Source organism: Apium graveolens, chromosome 3, assembly GCF_009905375.1.
Source record: "Apium graveolens cultivar Ventura chromosome 3, ASM990537v1, whole genome shotgun sequence".
NCBI classification, from domain to species: Eukaryota; Viridiplantae; Streptophyta; class Magnoliopsida; order Apiales; family Apiaceae; genus Apium; species Apium graveolens.
In genome coordinates this window covers 292930445-292950537 of record NC_133649.1, presented here as the reverse complement: position 1 = coordinate 292950537, position 20093 = coordinate 292930445, and the positions used below count along the sequence as shown (strand labels likewise).

Sequence of the window (20093 nt, the reverse complement as noted above, 5' to 3'; positions counted from 1 at the left end):
AATGGATCATTGGATTGCAATTAAATGCTTTTAAGGTACTTGTAAAGAACAAAAATATTACTTGCTCGTTAATTAAAAATCAGAAATTTGGAGATCATTAGTGATGATCCGAATAATTTAAGGGAATATTCGAATAACAAATAAGAAGCTCTTTTCTCTATTAAAAATCTTAACCCTTACATATGAGTTAGTGGCTCTATATTTATAGGAAGTCTTAATAGGGCTTCCGTGTTACAAATGGGCCTAGTGGGCCTTAATGCCTAAGTACATTCTAATTGTTACAATTAAAACCTTTTGGGCCTTTTTTTTTACTCCTTGGTCCAACATTTGTCCCCTATTATATTCCAATATCTTTAGATTTGGTTCCTGAAAATAAAGGATTGTTAGGTTAAGCAAGTAAATAAAAAAAGACATATATGTTACATTATATATATATATATTTTTATTTTTTTTGAATGTTACATTTTGTATTTATATTGTCTCTCCATGTATGTACTTGTAATGTTGTTACTGTCTTTATGTGCACGTGTGCGTGGGCAAAAAAGAGAAAAAGGAAGGGGATACAAAATTCTTTCCCTTGGTTTAAAAAGAAAAAAGTTTTTATTTTTGGTAGAGGATTGAAAACTGTTCGGCTTCCCTGACTGTGCACTTAAGTTCGCGGCTCCGCTTGGTTGCTGCCATTCTTCTCCTCTCTCTGATTGTAAGTTTTCCTCTTCTTTTCTTATTTTTATTTAATAAAGCTTTGATCTTGTTGCTATCTTGGCTATATATTTATCGTTTCTTGAGTAGTATTATCTAGGGTAGATTTTTTTCTTTTATCTTACTGTAAATCATGAACATTGTGAGTTCTTCTTCATCTTTAAGAACAATTTCTGGTTGGAACTCCGGGAAGAAACCACTCGAAGAGGGGGATGAGGAATCGTCTTTTAATTTGAATGACTTAGAAATCCCCAACTTAGAACAATGTGACTCTTTTGATTTTATAAATGAGGACGAGTTATTGACCGGAGTTCCGGTAGATCCCCAAGTTCATATCCCGTTGAGTCCCAGGACTATAGCTTTAAGAGATCGGGTGTTAGCATATAGTTTACGGTCGGGGAGAGTTAAGTTTGGAGACAAGTCGAGTTTAGATTATATTAGCCATTTTGTGAATAAGGTGATACCTTGGACCAATTAAAGCGCTGGGTGGATTTCGATAATGGATATAGGTATCGGATACCGGGTTCTGATGATCGGGCATGGATGATGCGCGGGTATGGGATGCACGGGATCCCGTTGATCTTGTTTGAGTATGGACTTCGACTTCCAATGCATCCTTTTCAGTTGGCTCCTTACGAAGCGAACCGGGTGTGATGTGGTTCAGTTATCCCCCAATTCTATTGCCCAGGTTAATGGTTTTTCTATTTATGGGATATGATACCACGAGGGGCAGGTGTATTTTGATTCTCTTCATAAGCGAATGAAGATTGTTAGTGTTCGTTCTTCGAACTCGGGGTACCACTCAAAGTGGTTGTACATTAGGGCCCCAGATCTAGAGTTTATCCGGCCCTGTAGAAAAGTTAGCCAGAGTACTCTTGACTCACTGAATAAGTTAGATAAGTATGATACAGATTATTTTGATGGTTTTCACGGGTCGATGTCAATTTATTCCCATTTTCAGCTGAAAGATAATAGGTTTTTAGAAGAGCATGCTCGTAAGGCTTTATCGTATATTTTATTTCATTTACTTTTTTGCTTTTGTTTTGCTTGTTTATTATATCTTTCATTTCATTTTTATTCATGTATATCTCTTTGGCTTTACTGTGTGGGGATTAAAAAAAAAATCTTGTAGTCGCACGTGATACCTTGAAGAAGGTTCTTGATAGCGGTGTGCAAGGTGATATACACATGGTAATGATGTTCCTGGTGCAGAAGTCTGCAAGTGGAGCTGTAGACGCTTCCAAGGCTGGGGGTTCGAAGGCTGGGCCGTCGAGGGTTGGCCATTCGGTTTCACTGGAGCTTCTAGATGAAAATAGTGACAGGGTAATTGAAGATCGGGAAGAGGTTGTTGGTGAGGGTTCGGTGATTGTTCCCCAAAAGCGGCAACATGGTGATGGAGATAACGCTCGTGTTGATGCCTTGATGGTTGAGGCTGGCCGATCTGCTGGTGTTAACAAAACCTTGACGATAATCGAGGGTAGGGCGTTTATGAACCCCACAGCTAATGCTGGACAGTTGGGCGGTCCGTGCGGGCCGGGCCGGGCTGAACGCGAGTTGAGCTCGTTTAGTATGAACACTTAACCGATCCACGAACCGGGCCAGGTCGGGCTCGAATAAAGAAAATAAGACTCGTAACTGATACTAAGATTCGCGAGCTCGTGTGCTTGTGCGAGTCATGCAGGTCGAATTTGGTGGTTCATGCTGGCTGAATAGTATAGAAACAGAATTTTATTATTTGAATAGTATAGAGTGGTGATTGAATAATCAAAGACTAGTAGCTTATATATCTGAATTCCTAATGCTGCATATTCGATTAATTCTCAAATTACATATTCGATTAATTTCTACTATTTGATTAATTCTCTTATTCTGATTTTTTGGTTAAAAGAGGGGGGGTACCTCGTATAGTTTTTTAATGTAATTAAAAAAATTACATTAATTTATTATTTAGGAAAACAGAGGAGAGGTCATCATGGATAATAAAAAAAGATAAAGATAAAAGTTAGGTATTGAAATTTGGAGTGTTGCTAGTAGTTTGCAAGTTTGGAAGTAGTAGAATCCAAGAATTCATAATAATAAAAACTTCTGTTTGTTTAGTGAAGGGGCAGGGCGGGTTATGCATGCTGTGCAGCTCTGCGGCTCGTTGGTTTGAGCGGGTTCGTACGGGCCGGCCGGTCTAGGTTTTCTAATTTTGTATTCGTAAACGGCTCGCAGCTTTCAATGAATTGTGCGGGCTTGAACCGGCCCGGTTTGGGCCGAATAATTCCAGGTTTCCGTACGAGCCGGTCTTGAGCGGGCGGTTCAAACCCGCATAATTGGTCAGCTCTACTCACATCTGACCCGCATGCTTCACGGGAGACTGTTCGTGTCGAGATTCAACCCAACAAACATTGGATCGAGGGTTCGACGGTTCCAGTTCAAGCTTTCAAGGTGTTTCATCTTCCTCGGGATGCCGTCTCTTATTCTTCAAAGAACATAAGTGATATTGTTGATCGATGTCTGAGTTGAGCTGGCCGGGTTTGTGCTCTTCCCCCTTTTTTTATTTTTTTTTCTAGTTTTTGTTTTGTGTTTGTTTTAATTCACGTGTGTTTGGGGATTTGTTAGTAGTTTCTTTCAAATTTTACTCATATTTTAGAGGAGTTTAAAAACGATGTGGAAGGGTAGGATGTTTCCCGTCTTACTACTGATTTCTCTGCTATGGGAAACGAAAAGAAGAATTTCAAGGATGAGTATATTGAGGTCAAACGTCGGGTTGGTGAGCTATCGACCACGGACACCAAGATTAGCAAGCAAGTAGGAGAGATGGAGCTGGCTCGTGATGCGATGAGAAAAAAGATTGACAGCCTGGAGAATGCGTTAAGGGAAATGACAGTGTCGAGAGACGAGGAAAAGGGTAAGAGGGAGACTGCGGAAATCGAGCTAGGTCTTGTTCTTGACTCCAACAAGTCATTGGTTAAGGAGAATAATAAGTTGAAGGTTGAGATTCAGAAGGGTGTGAAGGATATTGCTAAGGTGTTGGGCGACGTTTATGGCCGTCGTTTGACCAGACTATCGAAGGTTGGTGTGGATGTTACTGGCCATTCTTTTGAAGAGTATGTTCAAGACTTTCCTTGGAATATGTGGCCCTTTAGGATCCTCCAGCCCACGCTGATGTTTGAAGGAGGAGAATGCCTCGTGATTGTTGTAAAGCCTTTCTGTTAGATTTACCATCTTTTTCCTGGATGATGATTGGTTGATACTTGCGTACTTTATTTTTTTGTTGTGGATGTTGGTATTTTACTTCGTTTATGGTTGATGTATCTTACTTTTTACTTTGGTGATTATCAAATTTTAGTTCTAAAATAGTTCTCCCTTCGAAAGTGGCTTCGATATTATGTCTAAGTTTGGTTTTGGTAGTTAATCATTTGTTACTAAAATTTCTTATATCATTTTTTTGGGGTATTTGATGAAGTATTTTTGGAATTTTAACCTATTATGCGTTTAATTTTTCATCAAGTGATCATGGTGATAGGATGTGTTGATTACTTTAATCCCCTATATTTACGTTTTTTGTGGTGAATAAGTGTCATTCCCTCAATGTTTATTTTGCGAAAGTTACTTTTTTTACAACTTAGATAACCCTTTACACTTGAAAAGTACGTTAATGCAATTGTGTATTTAAGTGTGAAGTTTTTTTTATAATTCATTGTGAAGTATGTTGAAATGATCATTTGGTATATCGACTGTCAGAGATTGACATTTATGTTTGAATCGTTTTATCGACCATCGACGAAATATGATTTTGTTTTGCTGTAAAATAGAGCAGAGTTAAGTACTGAAGCTTTTATATAAATAATTCAATGGACCCTCGATGGGGGCCTCATAACGACCCTCATTGCATTAAGGGCAGGTCTTAAGATGATAGACAATGTTTTATAAGCTTCAATTCAAATGAGATAAGGAAAGTTACTGGTAGAATATTTTGAGATGAACGTCATTCCATGCATTCTTAATGGGTCGACCATCGAGATGAGCCAGTTCATAGATGGCCGAGCTTACAACTTTGACGATCTTGTATGGGCCTTCTCACGAGGGCCTGAGCTTTCCAGTTACCGTAGGCTGCGAGGTCGCGGCTTCTCGAAGCACTAGGTCATTGACCTTGAGTGTTTTACTCTTCACCTTCTTGTTAAAATATTTGGCGGTTTTTCCCTGCTGTGCTATCATTCGAATTCTTGAATCTTCCCTAGCCTCATCCATTAAATTGTTGTGGAACTTTAGACCTTCGAAATAAAGGGATGGATCGAAGGCCTCGACGCGCGGGGAAATTAAGCTTATCTCGACCGAAAGGACATCATTAACTCCATATACCATGCGAAAGGGGGTCTCATCAGTCGCTGCGCGAGGAGTCGTCCTATAAGCCCATAACACATTTGGGAGCTCATCTACCCAGCAGCGTGGGATTTCTTAAATGCGCATTTTCAATCCTTGGAGAATCGCTCTATTGGATACCTCGACATTCCGCTGGCTTGGGGGTAAGCGACAGAGGCTTTGATATGCTGAATTTTTAGCTCTTTTAAGGCTTTTTCAAACTTTGCCCCAACGAATTGGGTTCTATTGTCGGAGATGAGGATTCCAGGGATTCCAAAATGAAACACCACATGTTACATGAAAAATTCTATCATGTTTTTCTCCCTGATTTTCTCCAAGGGTTTTGCTTCTATCCATTTTGTTGTGTAATCGATGGCGACCACGATGTACTATCATTGGTTCTTGGATTTTGGTAAAGGTCCTACAATATCGATACCGCATTGAAAGAAGGGACATTGGGCAAGGATCGAGGTCAGCTGGGCCGAGGGTTGATGACTAACTTTGTCATGTATTTGGCATGCCTGACATTTCTTGATATATTCTTCGCAGTCTTTACGCATCGTGGGCCAGAATAGTCCTTATCGCATGATTTTAAATACTAGGTTATTTCCTCCCAGATGTTCACCATATATCCCAGTGTGAACTTCAATGATTGCCAATTGGGCTTTATTGGGACCTATGCATCGGAGTAGGGGTACTAACAATGCCCGATGAAACAGGTTTGTCCCCTCTACACAGTAGTTTCTTACTTTAAACATGATAGATCGGGCCTCGATTTTTTATTCTGGCAGTTTGTTATCCAAGATGTACTCCATAAAGGGTTTTCGGCAATTGGCATGACTCTGAATCTCGTTTATCGACTCCCCATCTATAGAGGGACAAAGGAGCTCTTCGACATATATTGGGTCGGGGTTTCCAGGAAGGTCTGAAGAGGCAAGCTTCGACAAGGAATCACCCCATTGATTTTCAGTTCTATCGATGTTCGATATCTTCCAGTAAGAGATATTCTGTAGCATTTCCTGAGCTCGGGCGAGGTAAGATGCCATCTTGTCATTATGCGTCTTAAATTCTCCGTTGACCTGTTTGGCTACTAGATGGGAATCGCCGAATATATCCACAATCTTTGCCTCGAGTTCTATTGCCAATTTCAAGCCAACAATGAGCGCTCCATATTCTGAAACATTGTTTGTGACTTGGAATTTAAATTTAAGAGCTTGTTGAACTTTAAAACCTTCGGGGCTAATCAGGATTTTACCTGCACCCCCCGTATTGACCGTAGACGAGCTATCGATAAATAACAACCATGCCCTCGATGGATTGTCTTCGAGTATTGATTTCTTGCTAGCGAACTGGCACTCATTGACGAAATCAGACAGTGCTTGGGATTTTATCAATGTGTAAGGCTTATACTCGATGAAAAATTGACTTAGCTCAATTGTCCAAGCCACGAGTCTGCCAGTCATGTCTGGTTTGTGTAGGATCCGCTTAAGCGGCTGGTTTGTTAGGACATGTATCTCCTTTGCCTGGAAGTAATGATGGAGCTTTCGACTTGCGATGATCAGGGCATATAGACAAGCTTTTCCACCTATGAGTATCTTGTTTCGGCATCACGTAATGAGTGGCTGATGTAATATACCGGGTTTTCTTTGCCCACATCCAGTCGAACCAGGACAACTGCCACTGTTTCATCAATAGCTGATAAGTAGACCCTCAAGGGCTCACCCTGTTGAGGCCTAGTGAGAATTGGAGGATTGGTGAGAAAGTTCTTTACCTTAGCGAAACTATTTTTGTAGTTGTCATTCCACTCGAACGTCGATGACTTTGAGGCTTGTCTTATTATTTCGAAGAACGGGAAACATCTCTTTGACGATTGAGGGATGAAGCCTCTCAAGACGGCGATGCACCCTATTAATCGTTGCACATTTTTCACACATTTTGGATCCTCCATTTCTAGAATTGCCTTTTTTGGGCTGGATCGGCCTCTATTCCTTGCTGTGTGACAAGAAACCCCAAGAATTTTCCCGCCATGAGGCCGAAGGAACATTTGGCCGGATTTAAGCGCATGTTATGGACCCGATCATTTTCAAAGGTTTCACGGAGGTCGTTCATGTGATCCGAGGCCCTTTTTAACTTAGAGATCATACCATTAACGTAGATTAGCATGTTTCGCCCTATTTGGCCTCCAAAAATAGTATCCATTATTTGCTGGAATGTGGCACCGGCATTAATGAGGCTGAAGGGCATGACTCGATATCCAAAAACTCCTCGGTGCGTGATGAAAGCAGTCTATTCCCAATCTTGGTTATCCATTTTTATCTGATTGTACCCCGAGAAAGCGATGAATGACAAGAGTTCGTTTCCTGATGTGGTATCGATAAGCTGATCGATATTTGAAAGTGGATAAAAGTCCTTCAGGCACGCTCGGTTTACATCAAAATAATCAATGCACATTCGCCATTTGCCATTGCTTTTCTTAACCAGGACACCATTAGAAATCCACGTAGGAAATTTTACAGGTGCGATGTAGCCGGTTGCGAGAAGTCTATCTAGTTCTTGGTCGATGGCTGCCCTTTTTTCTTCGGAGAATACTCGATGCTTCTATCGTATTGGAGTTAGGTCCTTGCCAATATGTAGCGAGTGTCGGGCTACGACCTCAGGAATAACCGGCATGTCTTTAGGATCCTATGCGAAGATGTCCTCGAATTCTCGAACGAGGCTTATAAGTTCGAGCTTACTGGGGTCGGCCAATTTTTTTCCTATGCGGGTTTTCTTCTTAGGATCTCCCTCCACGGTCTCAATTTCTTCCGTTTCGTCAACTGGGAAATTTCATCCGAGCCACAACTTCCCCAACGCCAAATTTCGTGGGAAATTTTATCTACAGGTGAGTGATATATGTAATTGCTCTTAAGGCGGTGATTGTTGTCCTGCCTAGGATGACGTTAAAGCTGGAAGAAGCGCTGACCACATGGAATTTGGTTACCTTCCAAATTTGACATGGAGGAGAACCGAACAATACTTGCATATCGATGGTTCCTACCACATGAACTTCATTGACAGTGAACCCGTATAATGGGGTGCGAGAATTTTCGAGCCTGCGATCTCCAATATCCATCCGAGCAAAGGCGTGGTGATACAGTTTGTCTACAGAACTCCAATTATCCACTAACATTTTCTTGACAGTGTTATTTCCCATATGATTCGTGATCACAAGAGCATCTTGATGACCCTTGATGAAGTCCCGGGTAGTAGTCATCATCGGAGAACTATATGACTTAAGAAGGGTTCGCGTGTGGGCGTTTCACCGGAGAGGGGTTAATATTGAGCACCTCGCGTACGCATGTCTTACGGGAGTTATTGGATGTGCCACCGGCTGCTATACCTCTAAATATTAGGTCGATGACTCTATCCTCATCGTGTCTTCGGTCACAGCGATGTGTGCCTTCTTGTTTCACATAATGGACTAATTGTCCTTGACGAATTTTTCCTCAATAAGGTTACTCAACTGGAAGCATTGTTCGGTCATGTGGCATGTATCCTCGTAGTAGTCACAGTACCTGGAGCTCGGAGGTCGACCTGGTTTTATTGGCCTCGAAGGGGGATAATCTGGCTCTGTTTTTAGCACAACTAGGATTGTTGCCTTAGCTGCATTGAGTTTGGTAAACTCTTTGTCGAGACGAGGGCGGGGTTTCCAATCCCTCTTTTTTCTTGTCTCTCGATGGGTAATCAGTTTCCCTACTCCTCGGGGATCGACGGATGTCTTATCGCTGGCGGTGATCTCAGGCTATACCTGCGATGCCGTTCGTATCTCGAGGAGCGTCGCAGTGACTGAATATAACTCACCGCTTCCTGTAGCATCATACAATGTTCGATGATTTGAAATGTTGCATGTAAGGTCTTTGGTCACTTCTCGAATATCTCCTCAAGAAGTAAGCCATGTCGAGATTTGTCGATGCCTGTCGTTAAAAAGTTTATGACCATTTGTTCTATGAGATCTGGTATTTCTGCTATCTCCTCTCCGAAGCGAGTTAGGAAACCACGGAGGCTGTCATTCGATCGTTGGTGCGTAGTCATGAGGGACACTGTGACTTTGATGCCCTTATAGTTACCAGAGAAACGAGCTTGGAATTTGCTCTTTAGGGTAGACCAAGAGTCAATTGAGCGGGGAGGTAAATTACTATACCAGCGGAGTGCCGTGCCTTGCAAGCACGAGGAGAAAAACTAGCAATGGGCGGTCTCCGAATGTCCGAAGAATGCCATTCGACCATCGAAAGTGTTTAGAAATGCGAGAGGGTTAGATGATCCATTGAAATGATCAAGTGATGGTGTTTTTAACATTCTATCAATGCGGACTTTCTTGAGTACGAGTGACAGGGGGCTCTCTGTCACTATCTTGAAGCCTGACTGGGAGCGCATTAGGCTTCACATATGTGCCATATCTTCCTGCATTTTCAGATCTCTTAATGGGAGATTATATCTATAGATTCTGTCTTCTGCGAGACATCACCTGAGGAAACCGTTTGTTGTCGACGGTCTCGTGACTGGGAATACGTTGATTCAGCGGAAGGTTCATATTCGTAATCAGCTTCGTCATCCTTGCCAAAATATTGTTCCTCGGTCCCCTGGCTTGCTATCGATGTATTACGAAGTTCTTTGCGCAACCGATGAATTTCTCGTTGTCGCTCTAGTTTTGCCCTCAACATGCGAGTCTCCTTTTTCCAAAAGTTAAAGCTCTTCGTCGGAGTAGTCATCATCGTTGAGAGCTTCCTCTCGCTGTGCCTTCTAATGTTCTTTCTTTTCAAGGTGTAGGCGCATCTCGCTGGAGAGTATTGTTTTCCTTTTGTTGTGTTCACCCTTTGCCTCTGATCTTGCTGAAACTTCTGCTTTTTCGGTAAAGCCTCCATTTCTGTCGAATCTGGGGGCTAAGTCGCCAGATCTGGGGGAAACAATCACTTTGGCTGCAACTTCGACTTCTTCGACGGTCCTTGATCGTCAGGTTGTCTAAGAACAGTCTCAATCACAACTGATACTTTAGGTGGAGCTTCTGTTTCTGTGTGCAGATCTTCTTCTTCCGTAATCATCTTTTTGTTAGAATTAAGAATATAGCTCCTTCTAGCGCCAAATTATGATCCAAATAATTTAAGGGAATGTTCGAATAACAAATAAGAAGCTCTTTTCTATATTTAAAATTACAACCCTTACAAACGAGCTAGTGGCTCTATATTTATAGGAAGTCCCAATAGGGGTTCCTTGTTACAAATGGGCATATTGGGCCTTAATGCCTAAGTACATTCTAATTATTATAATCAAAACCTTTTGGGCCTTTTTCTTCACTTTTTGGTCCAACAATTAGGTATTGCATTTTTTGATTTTTCTTATTGCGTAGATAGTATAAATCTACTTATGATTATCTTTTTTTTGTCTAAATATATAGACATTAAACATCCAATCATTATAGAAAGATTACATAATCGAGTAGTGTCTAATGAGTATATAAGGACAAATTTTATACTAGCGGACCCACTAAACAAATTTTTTGACACCTAAGATCTTTTATGGGCATACGGCTCATGTGGGTATTGTCTCTTTGGAGAATTTTAGTTTTAGTGGGAGTTTTATTTTGTTCTTATATTCGATACTCAATTATATATTGACATTGTTGTGATACATTATGTGTTTTTCAGTTTTTGCAGAATGAAGTAAAGTTTTTTTTTCCTCTCTCTTACTCTAAATGAGTTATTTTTTTCTATTGTGGTTTTGACATAAAGTTGAAAGTATAAAGGTTGATCTCACTAAAGTATTAAGTACCAATTGGAAATATGCATGATTGAGATCACATTGCATGTAATTTCCAGTTACACATCCATACTTGATCTATATCATTGAATATATTTATGTGGTGATCATTGAGGATCAAGGTACGACAATGTGACAAAGGTCGCTTTGGTATGATGTTTATATATGAGATGGACCAGATTGACTGAGGAAAATGTTCTAAAGAATAAAAAAAATTGTGCGCACCTATAGTTATTGAATGTAATTGTTGTTTGGAAAAATTTGTAGCCCAAGTGGGAGATTGTTAAAATATTTTATGATATTCACAATATATGGGCTTACAAATTAAAGACAATTATATTTAATATTTATTATATATTTAGACTAATTAAGTGGTCTTAAATAAAGGGTTCAATAACATCTTATTCCGTATGGGCTTTGTGATGTGTAATACCCAATTTGAGTCTAATTAGGATAAATGGGTGTCTAATTGGGCTACTATATTAAGAATCTAATAGGGTCTTGGTGATAAGTGGATTTTATATCCATTTAAAATGCTTCATATCGGCTTAAGTTGATGACTTGACCTCAAGTATGTGGTGTTTTTGATGCATTTTTGTTGAGTTTTTGCAGAGTTATAGCTAGAGGCAGGAATGGACTTTTCTATGCTTTTATGGTGGAATGAGATCATAAAATGAAGGGCGAAAGCTTGCTAGAGGAGTAGAGCAAGAAACAAAAAAAGCAAAATTTTTTGGCAAAAGGCAAGCGCGGCTGCCCTCTACCTTGGCACGCCCGCGCTGCTTGAACAGAAGGTCAGCGCGCCCGCGCTGTCTTGGCGCGCCCGTACTAGGTCATGCAGAAAGAAATCCTGTTTTGATTCTGATTGGAAGTTTCGTGCGGTCAAAGTAATCTGGAAGTGTAAATACCATAAGATATCAATCAGAAGGGAGAACTGAAGAAAAAAACAAAAGTGGAGAGCACAAGACAGCTAAGAAGAAGAAGATCTAGTTCTACATCTTATTTTTGTATTCTTCTAATTAGGAGATACTTTGGATGCTCGTTTCAGATTTATTTTCTAAACCTTAATACTTTAATATTCTCTTGTAGTATTCAGAACCTTTGTATATCATGTTTTCGTTGGAACCCATGATGACGAGCCGTTCGATTATGAACTAATCGTTATCATGGGATTTTAACGGATTTATTTATGGATTTTAATAGTTGATTGCCTTAAAGTTTTCAGTGTTTGATGAATTATTGATTTCCTCGTATGGTTGTGCTTAATCTTCCTGGATGCATAGCTAACATCTAAGTTGTATTATCAATCTCTATTGAATACGAAAGTGGATATATGGGTTTAGAACTTGCCATGCTAGCATAGATTTATGGATGTTTTGACATGCATGATTCGTAGTGTAATTTTAACCATCTTACGCTGCCCTATGTGATCTCAATGGATAACTTGCTCTAAAACCGTTATGTTTTCAAATCTTATAGACATATAGGGTCTAAACATAATTGGTGTCTACCAGCTTCTATCTAATTTGTGGATGCCGAGTGGTAGGGTATACGTATATTGAAAGATAGTGTGTACTAATTTCGTGTTGTCTGATTAGTTATCATAACCGTCACATACTATGATTAAAGGCATAAACTCTGAATGAAGTATTTAATGAAGTTGGAATCCCATGTTTTATTTTATTTAACTTGATTTTAATCTCTTAGTTAATTCATTCTAGCATAATTATTTTTAGTTATTTTAATTAGATAATCAAACTCAACTTGATACTTGTCTTAGCAGTGAATAATAATCATAAATTGTTGCATAAGTGCATATTCTGAATTAAACCAGTCTATGTGGGAGTGAACTAAACTTAATCTTATACTACTTTTGACCGCGTACGCTTGCGTGTTTTTGTGCGAAGAAGTTTTTGGCGCCGCTGCCGAGGACTCGGTGTTAAATTAAGTTTATGTGCTTGTCATCAGTGGTCGTTAAAGTTCACTGACTCGGATTATTTCTCTTACCAATTTCACTGTGCTTGTGTGTTTCAGGTATTCGAGCGAGCGTGTATGCGAACACGTTCCTAATCTCGTAAGGACACGCTAGAAGAAGTAGAAACGGAAGTGATCATTGCAATGGGAGAACCAGCAGCGGAAACGAAAGCATTGAAGGATTATTCTCAACCGAAAATCAATGACATTCAGTCTAGCATTGTTAGACCAGCCATTGCAGCTAATACCTTTGAAATCAAGCCTGGCACGATTCAAATGGTACAGAATTCAGTCCAATTTGGGGGTGCTCCAACAGAAGATCCCAATATGCACATTAGGGATTTCATCGAGATTTTCGACACCTTCAAGTTCAACGGTGTTTCGGAAGATGCTGTGAAACTGAGACTTTTTCCATTTTCTCCGAGGGATAAAGCTAAGAGCTGGTCGCACTCTCTACCAGTAGGTTCTATTGCGACATGGGAGGATCTTGCTCAAAAATTTCTTAATAATTCTTCCTTATGGCAAAAACAGCTGCAATCAGAAATGCTCTTACTCAGTTTGCACAGCAGTCGGGAGAATCTTTATGTGAAGCTTGGGAGCACTACAAGGAGATGCTTAGGAAGTGTCCTCATCATGGAATGCCTGATTGGATGGTAATCAATTGCTTCTATAATGGATTGGGAGCAGTCAAGACCCATGCTTGATGCAGCATCAGGTGGAGCCTTATGGGCTAAGAGCTATGAGGAAGCTTATGAGCTAATTGAAATGATGGCTGTTAATGAATATCAGAACCCAACTCAGAGATTACCACAAGGCAAGGTAGCAGGAATTCTGGAGGTGGATACAGCTATGGCTATAGCGGCTCAGCTAAAGGCATTGACTATGAAAGTGGATTCTCTGACCAACTATGGAGTTCATCAGATAGCAAGTGTTTATGAGTTTTGTGCAGGTGCACATGCGGTGGATCAATGTGCTATATCTAGTGAGTCAGCACAGTTTGTGAGCAATTTTTAGAGACCACATCAACCGGTTCCTGCCGCTTATCATCCTAATAACCAAAACCATCCTAATTTCAGCTGAAGCAAAAATCAGAGTGGTATGCAACATCCACAACAGCCTTACCAGCAGTTCGGAGCCATGTCATTCAACCCTCCTGGTTTTCAATAACAGTATACACCAAGGCAACAATTTCAACCACATGGAATGCAACAACAAGCTCATGAAAGTGCTCGTCAGTCTGCTAATGAAAAATCTGAATTGGAAGAATTGAGGCTAATGTATAAAAGCCAAGCGGTTTCGATCAAAACTTTGGAGAATCAAATAGGACAAATTGCTAATGCGTTGCTAAATAGACCACAAGGAACTCTTCTGAGTGATACGGCGGCTAACCCAGGCAAGAGGGAAGTCAAAGAACAGTTGAAAGTAATCACTTTGAGATCTAGAAAAGTCACCAACCATCAAAAATCAGCAGCTGAGCAAAACGAAGAAGTGCACGGGCAGCGTGCCCGCGCTCTCCCCTAAACCAGAAAATGGAAGTCTTGATAAAGCTTATCAGAAGGATGACGAAGCGGAAACGGACAACAATTCTGCTGAACATTCTACTCCCGAGCAGAATACAGGAAACAAACAAGTCTATCCGCCTCCTCCATATCCAAAAAAGACTTCAGAAGCAGAAGATCGACAAGCAGTTTGCCAAGTTTCTGGAGGTTTTCAAGAAATTGCATATTAACATACCTTTTGCGGAAGCTCTAGAACAGATGTCGAGCTATGCAAAGTTCATGAAGGGTATTCTATCTCAGAAGTTGAATCTTGAAGAGTTAGAAACCGTTGCTCTAACGAAAGAGTGTAATGCAGTGCTGGAACAGAAATTACCTCCTAAAATTAAAGATCCGGGAAGCTTCACGATACCATGCACTATTGGAAAGTTATCTTTCGACAAGTGCTTGTACGACTTGGGAGCTAGTATCAATCTGATGCCATTATCTGTCTTCATGCAACTTGGGTTGCCTGATCCCAAACCTACAAACATTTCCTTACAACTGGCTGATCGGTCCATCACTTATCCGAGAGGTATAGTGGAAGATGTCTTGGTTAAAGTGGATAAACTCATTTTCCCTGCTGATTTTGTCATTCTAGACTTTGAGGAGGATAAGAAGATTCCAATTATCTTAGGAAGACCATTCTTAGCTACAGGCCGAACTTTGATCGATGTGCAAAAAGGAGAGCTTATAATGAGGGTTCAAGATTAGGATGTCACTTTTAATGTGTTCAATGCAATAAAATTCTCAACAGATGAAGAAGAGTGCTATAAAGTAGCAATGGTTGACTCGGTAGTGAATTCGGAGATGGAGCAATTGATAAAGTTAGATACCTTAGAGAGAGCCTTAACAGGGGAATCTGAGATTGAAGATGAGGAAGGAGCAAAACAACTTCAGTTGTTGAATGCAGCTTCGTGGAAGAGGAAGTTGGATATGCCATTCGAGTCTCTTGGAATAGCAGAGCTAAAAAATTCTCAGGAGCGTCTTAAACCATCTATTGAAGAAGCTCGTACACTTGAGCTCAAACCATTGTCGGATCACTTGAGGTATGTATTTTTAGGTGATGCATCTATATTACCTGTTATTAATGCGTCTAACCTGCCAGGTAGTGATGAAGACAAGCTTTTACGAATTCTGAGAGAGTTCAAATCAACAATCGGATGAAATATAGAAGATATCAAGGGAATCAACCTTTCTTATTGTATGCATAAAATTCTTCTTGAGGAAGGAAGTAAACCTATCGTTGAACATCAGAGAAGACTCAATCCTCTCATGAAAGAGGTGGTGAAGAAAGAAATTCTTAAATGTTGGATGCAGGGATCTTTATCTTATTTCAGACAGTTCATGGGTGAGCCCGATGCAGTGTGTGCCTAAGAAAGGAGGCATTATAGTTGTAGCTAATGAGAAGAATGAGCTCATCCCTACTCGGACAGTCACAGGGTGGAGAGTATGCATGGATCATTTTCCGCTTCCATTCATCGATCAAATGCTTCATAGGCTGGAAGGTCATGAGTATAATTTCCTTCTAGATGGGTACTCAGGTTTTAATCAGATTTGTATTGCCCCAGAAGATCAGGAGAAAACCACTTTTACTTGTCCTTTTGGCATTTTCGCTTTCCGCCGAGTTTCTTTCGGGCTCTGTGGTGCACCTGCTATTTTTTAGAGATGCATGATGGTCATATTCTCTGACATAATTGGTACAAATGTGGAGGTGTTCATGGATGATTTTTCCGTTTTTGTATGATGAGTGTTTGCATAATCTGGGCTTGGTGCTGAAAAGGTGTGTTGAGACCAATCTGGTGCTTAACTGGGAAAAATGTCACTTCATGGTGCAACAAGGTATCATTCTTGGGCACAAGGTATCTAGCAAAGGGCTGGAAGTGGATAGGATGAAAGTGGAGACTATTGAAAATCTTCCTCCACCAATCTCAGTTAAAGGAATCCGCAGTTTTCTTGGTCATGTGGGTTTTTATCGACGATTCATTAAAGTCTTCTCCAAAATTTCTAAACCCTTTTGCAATTTGTTGGAGAAGGATGTTACCTTCAAATTTAATGAAGAATGTTTAGCTACTTTTGAGATTTTGAAAAAGAAGTTGACTACAACACCTGTTATTACTGCACCTGATTGGGGTGAGTCTTTTGAGAAGATGTGTGATGCTAGCGATTATGCAGTGGGAGCTATTCTCGGTCAGAGAAAGAAGAATATTTTCCATGTGGTTTACTACACTAGTAAAACCCTTAATGATGCTCAGCTGAATTACACTACTACGGAGAATGAGCTTTTGGCAGTTGTTTACGGGTTCGAGAAATTCAGATCTTACTTGCTTAGGACAAAAATGATGGTTTACACTGATCATGCATCTATTAAATATTTGGTCTCAAAGAAAGATTCAAAACCGCGATTGATTCGATGGATTCTCTTGCTTCAGGAATTCAAGTTGGAAATCAAAGACAGGAAAGGTACGAAAAACCAGGTAGCGGATCATCTATCATATTTGGAAGATCAAGGTAAAGCTTCACAAGATAACACGTTAATCAACGAATCTTTTCCCGATGAGCAACTTTTTGGGGTGCAAGAAGAAGAACCATGGTTTGCAGATATTGTGAACTATCTTGTGAGTAATGTGATTCCCTGAGAATTTTCTTATACTCAAAGGAAGAAGTTTTTATATGAAGTGAAGTGGTATCGATGGGATGAGACGTTCTTGTTTAGACAGGGGGCATATCAGATAATCAGGAGGTGCATTCCGTATAGTAAAACGGAGGGTATTTTACGAGATTGTCATGCGCGTATGGTGGTCATTATGATGGAGAGAAGACCGCGACCCGTATCCTTCAGGTGGGATTTTTCTGGCCAACCTTGTTAAAGATGTTCATCAATTTGTGTTGAGATGTGATCGTTGTCAACGGGTTGGGAATATGTCCAAGAGGGACGAGATGCCTCTTAATGTGCTTCTTGAAGTTGAGATTTTTGATGTGTGGGGAATAGACTTCATGGGACAATTTATATCATCATACAACAATCAATATATTATTCTGACAGTAGATTATATGTCTAAATGGGTTGAGGTTAAGGCTTTGCCAACCAACGATGCTAAGGTGGTGATAAATTTTCTTCATAAGAACATATTCACACGTTTCGGTACTCCACGAGTACTAATCAGTGACGAGGGAACGCATTTCTGCAATCACAAATTTACTGCTTTAATGGAAAGGTATCGTGTTAATCATCGTGTTGCCATATCTTATCATCCTCAGACTAATGGGCAGGTTGAAGTGTCTAATCGAGAAATCAAGCGAATCTTGGAGAAGGTGGTGAGTCCGTCAAGGAAGGATTGGTCATTGAAGCTAGATGAAGCTGTTTGGGCCTACAAAACAGCATACAAGACACCTTTAGGTATGTCTCCTTTCCAGTTGGTGTATGGTAAGGCGTGTCATCTGCCTGCTGAGTTAGAACATAAGGCGTACTGGGCTTTGAAGAAACTGAATCTTGATATGTCGGCTGCTGGAGAAAGGATAATGCTCCAAATTAATGAGCTCGATGAGTTCCATCTACAGGCTTACGAGAACAAGAAGTTATACAAGGGGAAGGTTAAGAGATGGCATGATAGGAGATTGGTGCACAAGTCATTTGTTCATGGTCAGCAAGTCCTACTTTTTAATTATCATCTCAGACTTTTTCCAGGAAAGCTTAAGTCAAGGTGGTTAGGGCTGTTCATAGTCAAAACTGTGTTTTCGCATGGTGCACTGGAAATTTTTGATAAGCTTCCAGACTAAGCATTTAAGGTTAATGGTCAGAGATTGAAGCATTAGTTTGGTGATACGGTGAACCGTGAAGCGGTGATCGCCGTTCTTGCTATGACTTGAATTTATAAGCTTCACGTCAAGCTAAGGACGAAAAACAAGCGCTTCGTGGGAGGCAATCCACGCGTTCCTGTAGTATTATAGCTTATATAAAAAAAAGAAAAAAAAGAAGGAAATTTTTTTGGCAGTAGCTCAGCGTGCCCGCGCCCTCTTCCTGCGCGCCCAGGCCTACCTGCTGTTCAGAAAAAAATAGAAAAAACAAAACATTTGCTACACAAGTTTACCCGAAATTTTACCCTAACCCTACCCAATATTTTACAGCAGCCTCTCTTCATATCTCTACTACATATACCGATTCTTATATACTTACCCATCTTTATATACATACAATCCCTTGCTCTACATACACTCTTTGCACCCAATTCACAACCAATTGCTTGATTATGGCACCCAAGAGAGCAAAATTCACTAGTAGTAGCAGCACTCATCCCTCTTCTACAGAGGACTCTAGTATAGTGGTGGTTATAACAAATTCACTTCACCGGAGGCACAAGCGGAATTTGCTCGATTGATGTCTAAATCGGTGGCTAAGGAGAGGGGATTCTTGCCTACGGCTCTGGATAGACAGTTAGTGGAGATGATTACGGATATCGGTTGTGAGAGCTTTTGTGAGGCACCATCTGTGGTTCCATTAAGCATTTTGCGGGATTTCTATGCAATTGCTAAGGCTGAGAAGAATGGATTTTCTGTGGTTCGGGGTTTAACTGTAGATTATCGGCCTGCTGCTATTCGCCGGGTTCTGCATCAACCTGCAAAGCCTAGGGGTGCGGAAGATTGGGCGCGCAAGACCCGTGCTGATTTGGATTTGGATTATATCTTAGAGAAGCTATGTGTTCGGGGTACGACATGGAAATTCAAGGCAGGAACAACTGAGCCGCTCACCTTTCCTGCTTCTACCATGAACATGTATGCAAGGGACTGAAATTTGTTTCTGTGTGCTAATATTCTGACTTCTTCGCATTCGCATGAGGTCACTGTGGACTGAGCCATACTCTTGTGGGGGATTCTGAATGAGGAGTACATTGATCTTGGTTAAAGTCATTCATCAGGGCATACTTCGATTTCTATGAGGTGGGACGACAGGGGCGATTCCTCATGGCTCTATTATTACTAAATTGTGCACATCTGTGGGTGTTAGGTGGTCTGAGGAGGAGCAGTTGCAGATGTCGAGTGCTCCTATTTATCACTCTACGATTTCTAGGATGGAGGAATGGAACTACGGTGTGCTCCATGACAAGGGGTTAGGGTATATTTATGATGATGCAGAGGGTGGCCGACCGAATCCTCCCGTGCCTACAGAGGGACCCTCTCGTGCGCAACAGGAAGTTGATAGGTCTAGTTTTGGTGATGCTCAGTATAGACGGTTGACTCGGCGTATTGATGTCATGCATGACATCCACCGCCGTTTTGCGGAGGACTTGACACATGCGCTAGGTAGTGCTTTTCGAGCCACTGGTGTAGAGGTTGATTGGACAACTTTTGGAGCTAACACAATGTACCCCCGCCTGATTATCCCCCCGAAGAGGGTGATCCTGCCGATAGTTAGGTATGCTCCGGCTATTCTTATTATTGCCTTCAATGAGGTCATTGAATATTTTATGTTTGGGGGTGGTAATTTAAGGATTAGTAGTAGTAGAGTCGTGTTCATATAGGAATCATATTGCATTTGTAGTGGTAGTTCATTCATAGTCTTGCATTACTATTCATATAGACCATAATTGTTTGCATAATTATTTTTGTATATTATGTGAGTCCATTTAGTTTTATTTGCATAGCATATAGCATGATCCCGTAGGATGAGCTATTTCCGGTTGGTAGGTCGGTGTTGATTTGGGTGTGGTGATGATGAATAAAGGGATGATTAAGTTCTTATGTATTGAC

The 20093-nt window shown here is 40.7% G+C and overlaps 2 protein-coding genes and 1 non-coding gene across 3 annotated transcripts; 1 reads left to right on the top strand and 2 right to left on the bottom strand.

The window, feature by feature from the left end:
* Positions 1–5825: 5825 nt before the first annotated feature.
* On the bottom strand, positions 5826–6509 carry LOC141715184 (uncharacterized). The gene has a single exon (XM_074518663.1). It carries the CDS (start codon positions 6507–6509, stop codon positions 5826–5828), a length of 684 nt encoding a protein of 227 aa, XP_074374764.1.
* Positions 6510–13343: 6834 nt separating this feature from the next.
* On the bottom strand, positions 13344–13450 carry LOC141716133 (small nucleolar RNA R71). The gene has a single exon (XR_012572854.1). It is a non-coding gene; the product is annotated as a small nucleolar RNA R71 (small nucleolar RNA).
* A 919-nt stretch (positions 13451–14369) lies between these two features.
* Positions 14370–18125, top strand: LOC141715183 (uncharacterized). Its single transcript, XM_074518662.1, has 5 exons — positions 14370–14880; positions 15103–15453; positions 16338–16856; positions 17392–17663; positions 17763–18125. The coding sequence occupies exons 1-5, from the start codon at positions 14370–14372 to the stop codon at positions 18123–18125; spliced, it is 2016 nt and encodes a 671-aa protein (XP_074374763.1).
* Positions 18126–20093: the final 1968 nt, after the last annotated feature.